This window comes from Cydia strobilella, chromosome 21 (genome assembly GCF_947568885.1).
Source record: "Cydia strobilella chromosome 21, ilCydStro3.1, whole genome shotgun sequence".
NCBI classification, from domain to species: domain Eukaryota; kingdom Metazoa; phylum Arthropoda; class Insecta; order Lepidoptera; family Tortricidae; genus Cydia; species Cydia strobilella.
This window is the reverse complement of record NC_086061.1, coordinates 105,845-118,135: the sequence shown is the minus strand read 5'-3', so window position 1 is coordinate 118,135 and position 12,291 is coordinate 105,845. Positions and strand designations below refer to the sequence as shown.

The 12,291-nt window shown below is 37.8% G+C and overlaps 1 protein-coding gene across 1 annotated transcript in view; it reads right to left on the bottom strand.

The window, feature by feature from the left end:
- The window catches only part of LOC134751202 (tubulointerstitial nephritis antigen-like), a 55,909-nt gene extending 44,659 nt beyond the window's left edge, over positions 1-11,250 (bottom strand). The window contains exon 1 of the mRNA XM_063686583.1: positions 10,974-11,250. Coding sequence (XP_063542653.1) covers positions 10,974-10,984 — 11 coding nt within the window. The 5' untranslated portion in view covers positions 10,985-11,250. The remainder of the gene's footprint in view (positions 1-10,973) is intronic.
- Between the last annotated feature and the right edge of the window lie 1,041 nt (positions 11,251-12,291).

The window sequence follows — 12,291 nt, the reverse complement described above, 5'->3', positions numbered from 1 at the left end:
CAATCGAGATTTACGGTACCATACAAGCATAAACCATGCATCCGTCAATTCTAAAACGCACTATGTATACTTACTTAAAACAACAGACAGGGTCATATTGTGCTGAGTGCTGACGTGATCTTTTTCGATGGTATAAGAACGCAGTAATGCGTCACGTCGAGATTTCCATCGAAGAATTAGCATATGGTGATATAAACAAAACACAATATTGTCGAAACATCATCGGTGTCCTCGTGTAAACAATGATCGACCTTGGAATCAGACAATTGAGTTCGTTTTTATTCAAACGGTAAAATTCGACAACAACTTTTACTATGAGACCAATCCCGAAATCGCAAAAAAAAGGGCGGTTTCATAATACATTTTAGCTGGTTCATTTTCTATGGGAGGGAAGATTTTTTTTTCGCTATTTCGGGATTGGTCTCATAGTAAAAGTTGCTCAGTATAATCCCAAAACCTCCGTGGCAACGGGAATGCACTTATTGTTTAGTAACCCTGTATAATGTTCGGAGCATAGGGGCCTTATTAGAACGATCAGAACTTTACTCAGGTTTTGTTTATTAAATTTTTTTAAAGTTTTCCGATGCCAATAGGCGGAGATTGACGCAACATGGGAGGGCGTCCAACAATTTACACTAACAATTTTGGTGAGGGCGGCATACCAGTAGCTATTTTATTGCAGGCATATATTTAAGTACTAATGTAGTAAAGTAATAAAGCATTTAGCACAATCGTAACATTGAGTTGTTTGCGGAACCAATTCACACTGCTCTGACAATCACGTATAAGCGTTCTATCGCTGTAATTTGAACATTATGAATCAAACATTTACAGGCGTATCAGGTAACACCCAAACTATAACAGCGCTATCTGGTGTAAAAAATTGCAAATGTCTGGTTTAAGAGTGGGGCATGGGCAGGTTGCAGGCTGAAGACAAAGTCTTGTCACGGCGACACGCGGAATGCCAAGGTCGCGCTGTGTCAACAGCGTTATCACCAAATTCCTACCGCGTTACGATATCAAAATACCGCTGCCGGTACAATTTATTGGCAAGATTATGCTATCAACGGCTCACATGCAACTAACTGTTTTCTTTGATAACTTCTCAGTTACTTGTTATAAAGTAGTCAATTCTTAACCAACGGTAACATGCCATCCATTTCAGTTGATATTTTGGCGTTCTATCTAATGGGTTCGCCAGTTCGCGGGTACTTGCACAGTAAATGACTAAACACTGATGAATCGATAGTAGTGTGGCTTACGCCTTAACAAAAAAAAGTATAGCCGTTTGCGAGTCACACTCGCGCCCCGAGTTTTTACAATGTTTTGATTACCTTAAGTTCCATTCACGCCTGACCAGTTTAAATAGGTATTACAACCTATTTGTTATTATGCTCTACATTATTTGAAGTTACGATTCTTGATGTATAGCCCTCTGGAAGCCAGACAGACGGATAGCGGACGCGTAATACTCGTTAGATTCAATTGAGATGCTTCGGGTATAGAACCCTATGTAGAGTTCTAAAAAAAAGTATGTTAAAGAGGTTCACAGTCCTCTGGGTCAATTAATTTTAAATGTGACTGGGTAAGTTTGAAACTTTGTTGTGTCTGCTCAAGACGAATTAACGAGACCACATACTCGCTGGGGTTGCATTGTACATATCAAGAATTCCTATAGCCACCTTGAGTTTTCAATTTCCATCAATAGGATTAGATTTTCATCGAAGGCCTACGTAAGGCAAGGGAAGTTTTAGATAATTGTGGAAACGGAAAAGGGGTCAAATTTAACATCAAAGACAAAATTTGATTACAGCCAAAAAGACCAGGAAATTAAAAAAAACTATATTATAAATGTGTAAACCGGGCACTTTCATTTGATACCAAACTCGACCATACTTTCTTGCAAATAATATGACCAGAATAGCAAGACCCCTCACAAATAGCTTTTTTGGCTTTGGGTTTGGGCTCTTCTAGCTCCATAACCCCTTGATCGAGCCTGCTCATAATTTAATGATTAAAATATAATGCCTTCATCTACACGTTTACCGGATTTCATTTAAATTAGAACTTTACTTAAGTTATAAGTCCATCGACCTATCCTCTGATAGTTTAGCTTAAAAACTTTGAAATGCCGGGACGGGCGGGACGTGCCCCTAGCCGGCCGTGTGTTCCGGCCGGTAATGAATGTAAGAACTTCACTTCGCTTTACTCGCTCGTTCGATTAGCAAGATAAAAACGAAATAAAATAAACATAATAAGTATAGGTATTTGACAATAAAGATTACGGCTTACCACAGATACAGTTTATTTAAATTTCTATGGTGACTTAAATCTTGCTTAAATCTATCAGTTAAGGGCTCCACAGACCTTGCAATAAATCGCACGCGGTTTTCGATATTTTGCCGACTAAGCAGCCATTCAATTGATCTTTTTGGCGAACCGCGCGTTCTCAGTTTGGGGCTAACTACTAGTAATATTAGCCAAATTTGGTTATATAAAAGTCATCAGTTTAGCCATTTGTTGCTCATAATAATGCGTTGAAGTCGAACCAACAATAAGTGCTAGACTTTAAATTGTCTACAGGAACTCGTAACCGTTTGTAGGTATGTATGGCCCCACATCCACAACAGAAACACACTTTCTCTGTATTTATAACTATGTACCTGAAGTGAATATTTTACACTCCATTCAGGAGGCCTGCTGATTGAAAATGCCATTGTATTTTCAGATGCCTCTTGACCGATTTAAAGAGATTTATTTAAATGGATCAGCGGCAATTTCATATGATTTGGTTCGAAGACGTTACTTTTGAATTATATCGGCTTGCTTGTTGGGGCTGGATGAAATACTGTAATTTATTAATAAATCGTTTTTATGCTAAAAGGCTTATCAGATTTGCAAGCTTTTATTACTTTTTTTACTTACACACTTTTATTTAGAGCTTGATCCCGTTTATCCTAACTATCCTTGAATGTATATAAGTATGTGTGCTTCTAATCTTGTAACTTAAATTTGAATCACTTCCCAATGTCTAATTCAGTTGAAATTTGGAGTACATCCGTAATTCCGATGACAATGCAATAATATTGCTAACATGGAGCTGATAAGTTTCGGTATTCATTTCGAGGTCTCGGGGAGTTTTTATCCGAGACCAAGAGGACCATGGCGTTCTCGTATCGTGGGAGGTACATTTTAAAACTCAATTATACGTGATTAAATCTCGTTTTATAAGTAACTAGCGACCCGCCCCGGCTTCGCACGGGTTACATAAAACCTTAACAAGTTATACACCTAAACCTTCCTAAAGAATTACTCTATTGATAGGTAAAAACCGCATGAAAATCCGTTCGGTAGTTTTTGAGTTTATCGCGAACATACATACACACAAACAGACAGACGCTTCGGGGGACTGTTTTATAAGGTGTAGTGATAATGTGTAGGTAAGTGTTTTACATGGTAGTTATGTAGTAGTACGAATTTGATTATGGAGACCGAAGGCAGCAAATAATAAAAGGTATATTTAAGTTATAGTTCTAGATTAAGGTGAAGCTCCATCGCTCTAAATCTAAACAAATCGACCGAGATCAGAGGCAGGTTTATCGATTTATAGTCAAAGCACAGATTAATAAATAGTTACTACGGTTAAAGCGACGTGGGTGCATTCTGGTGTGATCATGATGGTTGCATTGCAACTGCTGACTATCGGTACTAAACAGTAAACGTGAGATCATAATAGACGATGATGTGATAACAACAGAACTAGGGCTTGATGTTTTGTTCTTAATAAGTTCCGGTGTATTGCCACAATAGTATTTTATACAATCGTGATATAATAGAGAGCTTTTCAGTCGAGTACCGTGTTTAAGCAACGAAGCTTGCTGAGTTGCTTAAGTTAGGGTACGAGATTGAAAAGCTTGATTATATCACTATTGTATACAATACGTTTTCTACGAGACAAAAAAATTATACTTTCAACTAGTAGAATCGTATACTTAGGTAAACAAACCAAAAGTAAACAGCTAAGATACGCGAGCTGCCGCGGCCCGTGATACCTTCATACTTGTACGCGCACCGGCCGCCGGGCCCGGCGCCCCCGGCGGGTTGGTCAACGACACCTCCTCGTAACTTATGAGGCCCTGGTACCTGCTCCGCGCTAAATTCAATTTTAAGACAATAGCCGTAGCCTATGGAGACTAACAAGCAACGCTAAGCGGTTTTCATAGGGTATGGATGTTGCTATGTGAAGGGTGTCACATGCGCGTTTCTGACTTATGAAGCAATTATTTCTACTACAACATAAAATAAAATGTTTTTGTTGGCCAACCAATCACAAAGCAAATGCGATAATTTGCATTGAATCGAGTCTCCTTAAACAAGAAACATTTTATCGAAATGTATGAAGTTCTATTTTCAAAATTTTTATAATTGACTAAACCGTATCGATAAAATTCTTATGCTTGAGTCGGAAGTGCCATATACTATCCAAAGTTGAAAAGAGTAAGGTTGTTGTGTTGCATGTTAAGTTGTAATACACAGATTATACTCGACGAGTAGAAAAAATATAATTATGACAAGATACAACGTAATAGAGACTATGTTTTATGCTATAAATTGAACGTGAGTCACTTTACTGTTCGTAAATGACAGCGTTCTGAGGTAACCACATTAAAATACAATCGAATGGAAAATCTCAAAAAAAATGTTTGTCGCTTAAATGGTTGCTTATTTCCATTCTTCGGCCATCACAAATAAGTCATTTAGAAGCTAAGCTTTGAATAGAAACGATCACATCATCCAATCACTTTAGTCATTGTTGGTTTCGATTACGATTGCGATGACTATTAAATGAGATTAGCAAGAAATTTGACGCTATAAAATATCGACCCCAAATAAATATGTTCAGGGAGGAAATGCTGCCAGTATCTTTGGCACTATGCCACAGGGCCCCTGTTTAGATATTTATTTTTAGTTTTTAATTAGTTTAAGTTTAAGTTTGTATTGTACCTATACATATCTACATTATTTATTCATTTAGAGTCTGTTCGGAAAGAGAAGAGTCGTGGAATGTATGGGCACAATACATTCCACGACTCTTCTCTTTCCAAACACTATAATATATGCATTCTGTTCCAATAAAGACATACCTATAGTCTAATAGAACGTTAATATGTTTGTTCGAGAGGCGGAGCTTGCCAAGTTATAGGTAAAGAAGTTGCTAACCGTAACTACACACATACATACAAGTATGATGCTTCCGAGTTTCCAATGTTGCTACCTACTTGCTTTTCAGTTAAGCAAAACATTGTGTAAGTTACAAGTACTTACTGCTGTCAAACAGAGCTGAATTTACATGAGAATACCTCCTTGACACGTTATTTAGGGTCATTTTCTTAAGTAACTGCGACATTGAGGTGGCACATGTATAATGTTTCGGTTTGACAAGCAAAACTTAATATAATGGAAAACATATAGGAATCTTTTCTGGTCATTGCAAATAAAGGCGGCGTGTCGCTTTAGTTATTTTTGGCGCTTTGACAAAGATGCACTTGTACGTAGGTGAGTGTGTGTTGAGACACTTGTTCAATAATTTTTATCCTACGTCTATTTTTATAACCGCAGTTATTATTTCAATCCGATTCCAAATTTATAACTCATTTATATATTATATTGGAACGAAGTCCTTTATCGAATGCGCATGAGTATCAGCATGAAAATGATTTCCTCATAATGTGATGTGAATAGCAGTATGTGTCACATGGTAGCAAAATTATTTTCCTTGAAAATAATTATGTCAAAAGTTTCCGGCACGACTCTTCCTTAAGAGGCCGTAGTCGATTTTGGAACAAAAATGTAAAATTGATAGATTTAGTCGTTGAAATTATACACGTTTTGTTACGTAATATCTAAATAACAAGTATTGATTTCTATTAGCACGTCTTCTCATCTTGCTTTTTAATAATGAGGTCGCGAGCGTGCGTCACCGGTAATCAATGAAGAGAAGGGGCAGTTTTTAAAAATTCATCAAAAAATCATGGTGGTAAATTATACAAATTGATGTATAAGAATAGTTTCAGCAAATGTTGTAGATTGTTTAAGTATCAAAATTACGTTGAAATTAAGTCGATTTTCAGAGAAATTGTCACTTGTTTTGAAGTAATTTCTGGAGAAAATTGATTTCGTCTAACTTTCATTTACACTACTTCAAAGTTATAATATTAAAAATGTAGTCTGATAAACGTCAAGTACAGGATATGTGTAATACAAAATTGCCATGTTTAGCAGTCCAAACTTTACGAAATTTACAAATAAGAGCGACAAAATCAGTGCTTTACGCGCGTTTACCTAAACGTCCATCAGAAAAGCAAACATTACTAATTTAGTGAGTCTGTTTTCAAAAAATTGATCTGATAAAAGGTAAGATAAGAAGACGTGCTAATAGAAACCAGTACTTGTTATTTCAATTAGGTAACAAAAGGTGTAAAATTTCACGGACTAAATCTATCAATTTTACATTTTTGCGACTAAAATCGACACCGGCCTCTTAACTTCGTTCCAATCAAGTGTTCCACGACCCTCACGCATTTTTACTAGTCTAATGATCATAACTAGATTATAATGAAGCAAGTTGCTTTCATTGAACTCAGACGAAATTATAGTTAGATGTGAACTAGGTATCAAGGCAGGCAAATTGTTAGTTACAATAGATGTGATGAATTTGACAATAGTGCAAACCAAAGTACAGATAATAATAGTGGTCAGAAATGTTTGCTTGATTTTGTTTTACATACTTTTTAGGGTTCCTAAGGGTTAAAACGGGACCCTATTACTAAGACTCCGCTGTCCGTCTGTCCGTCTGTCTGTCTGTCACCAGGCTGTATCTCATGAACCGTGTTAGCTAGACAGTTGAAATTTTCACAGATGATGTATTTCTGTTGCCGCTATAACAACAAATACTAAAAAAGTACGGAACCCTCGGTGCGCGAGTCCGACTCGCACTTGGCCGGTTTTTATTAGTTGGCTGGTTTTAGTTGGTTGGTCTAGACTTTATTAGGCACTGAATAATTCGGCAGCATTGTATGGACTCACCTATTTGCTGATGACGTCAAGCTCTAAGTCCATTAGCGGCATGTTAATGAGAGTAAATATGTTTTTCGTCCAGTAAATTACTGTGGCGCCGGCGCCAAAGACGGCTCGCGAGAGAGATCCGCTAGTAATTCAATACAGTACATTCTCCTGAGATCATGAGGTAGGTTGATCAAGTAGACTATGCACATACCTACTTAGTTGATTATTGACGGAGCGTTAGCGAAGGTCTCCCTTCCAGCTTGGGCAAAAATGCTTTTGTATGTCCGGTTGTTCTCTTCTGCATTCGCGTCGCATTTACCAACCGATTCTCGTGAAATTTTGTGAGCAGGTTCGGTAATAAGATATAATTTTTCTGAAAGTTTCGTTTTTTGGTAGAAATTAGTATAAAAGACTTAATTGCCAGTAGGATCTATGACACGTAAGACTATTGTGAGCTCGCTGTGATAATGATCGACTCAGTGAAGTATTTTTAGGGTTCCGTACCCAAAGGGTAAAAACGGGACCCTATTACTAAGACTCCGCTGTCCGTCTGTCCGTCTGCCCGTCCGTCTGTCCGTCTGTCCGTCTGTCTGTCTGTCTGTCACCAGGCTGTATCTCATGAACCGTGATAGCTAGACAGTTGAAATTTTCACAGATGATGTATTTCTGTTGCCGCTATGACAACAAATACTAAAAAACCGGCCATGTGCGAGTCGGACTCGCGTTCCAAAGGTTCCGTACATAACAGAATTTAAACAATGTATTTTTTATGTGAAATGTCTTTAAAAAACCCGTAGGGGTCGGATCAAAAACTAAGTAATTAAGTCCGACTCACGCTTGACTGCACATTTCTAATAGGTTTTCCGGTGATAGGTAAAGATCTATTTCGTGTATTTTTTTCAAAATTTTTGACCCAGTAGTTTCGGAGATAAAGGGGGGAATGGTCATTTTTTGCCTATTTTCTTGAATAACTTCTAAACTATTTATCTTACAATTATAAAAAAAATATATTTGAGATTCTTACAATGAGCTCTTTCATTTGATATGTAAAACGATATAGTTTGACAAACTTTATTTTTTAATTTTCTCATTTACCCCCCAAAAGTGGCCCCCGTGGGTAAAATTAATTTGTTTACGTTACATGTCCATCTTTGGGTTACAATCTTACATATGTGTACCAAATTTCAACTTAATTGGTCTAGTAGTTTCGGAGAAAATAGGCTGTGACAGACGGACAGACAGACAGACAGACAGACAGACAGACAGACGGACGCACGAGTGATCCTATAAGGGTTCCGTTTTTTTCCTTTTGAGGTACGGAACCCTAAAAACAGAATAATATAAATATTTAAATGGGGCTCCCATACAACAACCGTGATTTTTTTGCTGTTTTTTCCGTAATGGTACGGAACCCTTCGTGCGCGAGTCCGACTCGCACTTGGCCGGTTTATTTTATTTTATAAGCTAGTGAAGCTTATCGCGAGATCTGCAGCTCAGTCACGTGTAGAATGCTGGCACAAGGAAATTTCAATGTATTATCGACCGCTCGAAGTGAGCTTTTAGGGTCACAGACACTTTTCTTGTTCATGTGTTTTATGTTTTTTTGACGATAAGTAACATTCGTATTTTCGGTCACATATTTCAGGATCCGTGGTTCGAAACGCGCACGTAACTCCTCTGGAGTTGCAGGCGTACATAGGCTACGGAGACTGCTTAACATCAGGCGGGCCGTATGCTTGTTTGCCACTGACGTAGTATTAAAAAAAATATATTTTGAACCCACAGTTTAAAACCTGGGGGAGGGGGTGAAGAAATTATTTTTCGCTTCCAAAAATTGTTTTGAACACCACCACTCATATTAAAACACTTATGCCTCGACTCGACACTTCACACTACTGGGTTGGAGATTATGTTTGTTCGCGGTAACTCTATAGTGTGGGAGTTTTAAAGATGGTCTTGAAAAAAAAAAACCTTGCAAAGTAAATAAAAACCCCCTACGCTGTAAGCCCACAAAATCTATTTTATGCCAAAAATGCCTAACATTATTTTGTAAAATAACTGATACCTACTCTTTAAACTGCTAGATCGATTTCTATTAAACATAGCTTAGAACCACCCCAAGAAAACTCGCTTTCACGTAAAAAGATCGCATCAAAATAGACCCCTCCGTTTGAGAGCTACGATGCCACAGACAGACACAGACAGACAGACATACATTGGCGTCAAACATGTAACACCCCTCTTTTTACGTGGGGGATTAAAAAGGTGTCTTTAAATCGGGTTAAAGCCACCCACTGTAGGCACTGTCCCATTCTGACTGGAACTATTTGCGCTCTCACTTCGAGCGACAAAATATCTCGTCAGAAATACGGTCTACTATAAGTGGCAAAGAAAATTCTGAGCGAACTATTTATACTAAGTACAATTAATAGGATAACTGGTTATTCGAAAAGTAAAATATCGAATGATATGAATGGGGGGCCGAAAAGTCCGTGGAATTTTTGTTTTGATTGCCTTATCCCAAAACACTTAAAATTATATGAGTGTAACATATATTTTTTGTTGCGAAGTAAACTAAACTGTCCGTTTGTTAGAAGGTCAAGGTAATTTACTAATAAAAACTTACCAAGCGGATTCTAAACAACGATTTTTAGGTAGAGTCGTTTTATGGCAGAATTCTTAGCTAACTTTGGGGACCATTAATTAGCCAACCAGCTTGATCTGCACTTACTCATTAACTTTTTAACCTTAATGCTCCTTAGGGCGAAAATGTAAACATGTCTTTATTCACATGTGAGGCAAAGTAATCAAATGCAATTTTGAGTTGTTTTCTTATGTGTGTGTTGTTTTTTAAATTATGTGTTATGTTTGCTTTGATTTTGATTGATATTTTACAGTTAGTATTTTCCTTATGTTGGTGTGGTGAAAAAGTTTGTGTTTCACTCGGTGGCAAAATTTGTTTAACCCTTGTGCTTTAAACCCTCGCAACGCTCAAGATTCCATTTTTCCAATTTTGGAATCTTTCGCTTGGTCGGGTATCAATATTAGCACGAGTGGTTAAACAACAACTTTGCCCCCGAGTGTAAAACAAATAACTATCGACGTCCACTGTACCATATAAGCATATCACGTTACAATGCAATGTTTCGATGTTACGCAGTTAGGCGGTTATTACACTGGATGCGGTTCGCACGTCGCTCCGATGTTTGAGCGAGACAACGATAATATGCGCGTATTACCTATAGCGAAATCCCTTAACCCCTTATACTAAATTCAGCCCAATCAGACATCGAGAAAGATTCTCGTTTGCGACGTTGAGTTGAGGTTAGTTAAGCTTCTAACATCCTGTGTAGTTCTTTCCGGCATTGTTTCTGTAAGTATTTATACTTCATCACACATATACTATCATTTTAATCTGGAAGTAATCACGGTTTGTGTACTGACGTATCGATAAGATTAGAAAACTTGTTTATATTTCTCAGTATTTGTTTTCCTAATTTTTGTCCTTTGCAGTGTATTTGAATTATTATATATACTATAATGTAATATAGATGTGATTTGATTTAATAGAATTGGTATTTTTTTGTACCACGTCGGTGGCAAAGAAGCATACGGCCCGCTCGATGGTAAGCAGTCACCGTAGCCTATGCGCGCCTGCAACTACAGGGGTGGTTACATGCGTGTTCCCGACCATAGCAAAACCTGGTGTACACTTCTTTTTTGACGAGCCTCATACTGTAAGCCCGAGCCCATCGTAGACGGTAGTCCTAGTAGCATTTTGTTGGGCCTCTGTTTACTTATGTAAAACGCTACTATGGAAATTATATAAAATCCGCCGTTAGAACTTTATTTACCTACTACCCCAATGAAATATGTAAACTAGGTAGATTCTAATGTGAAATACTCACGTGTTCGTCATGGTGACACTAATTAACACAGCCAGCCAGACAAATTTGTAAAATAATGTAAATCTTTACTAATACAAATTGTCATTTAAATCACGAAAGTGTGTATATTAAGCATTTACGAACGATTATCAGCTACATGCTTTGCAAAGGTATTGTCCACTGAGTAGAATAATTGAAGTTAATTGACTTTTCATTAAAAAAAAGTTTTAAAAGTTTAGCGGCGCGAAATTCGTTGTTTCTGTTCACGGTACGCTTGGACGTCTGTCCAACGTGCCGGTCGCGATTGCACTGTTTGAGCCAAACCAAGGAGGGCGTCTGTTGTGATGAGAATGAGGTTTCATTCAAGAATTTTCAGACTCCCTTTATTACTCGTTGCTAGATGAAAATCATATCAATCATGCGCGAAATATTATTAGATTGTGTCACAAGGGAGCAAAATGACATATTTACGGCGAGGGCGTACATTGGATCCTGAATTCTGAAATCCATAGAATCCTGAGCGTAGTGAGGGATTCAAGTGTTAACGCCCAAGGTGAAATAGTAGATTGTGTTACAAGGGAGCGAAATGACATATTTACGGCGAGGGCGTACGTTGAATCCTAAACGAAGCGAAAAGGATTCTATAATAGAATCCCGAGAATAACGAGGGACTCTAAAGTAGAATCCTGAGCGTAGTGAGGTATTCAAGTGTGTTACGCCCAAGATGGAAATAATTTTGCTACCATGTGACACATACAGCTTTTCACATCACCTATGAGGTAATTATGATGTTTAAAATAGTTATTTGTGCAACAAGAGAGGAAAGTTGGTTTTTCTTGCGAGTGTTTTTTTTGAGTCCCGAGAAAGCGAAAGATTCTAAGGTAGAATCTTGAGCGTAGCGAGGGACTTAAAAACACGAGATGTAAAATAACTTTGCTCTCGTGTTGCACACATAATTTTTCACCTCAGCAGCTCGAACAAGCCTACTTTCGTCACTCCCTGGAGTGAGGAAAGTGTGACTTTCCTCACTTCAGGGAGTAAAACAATGTAGCTTTTTAATTTAGTGAAGGCCATGAACTTCATACTTTTATTTAAAAAAATATATGGTACGGTACGGTACGGTACGGTACGGTACGGTACAGTCCGGTCCGGTACGGTCCGGTCCGGTCCGGTCCCGTATCGTATCGTATCGTATCGTACATATTATAATACTTTTTTTTCTGGTTATTCTGTGTAATTCGAAATACATTTTAACCTTTAATATGTTCTCACTACTGAGGTGAAAAATTATGTGTGCAACACGAGAGCAAAGTTATTTTACATCTCGTGTTTTTGAGTC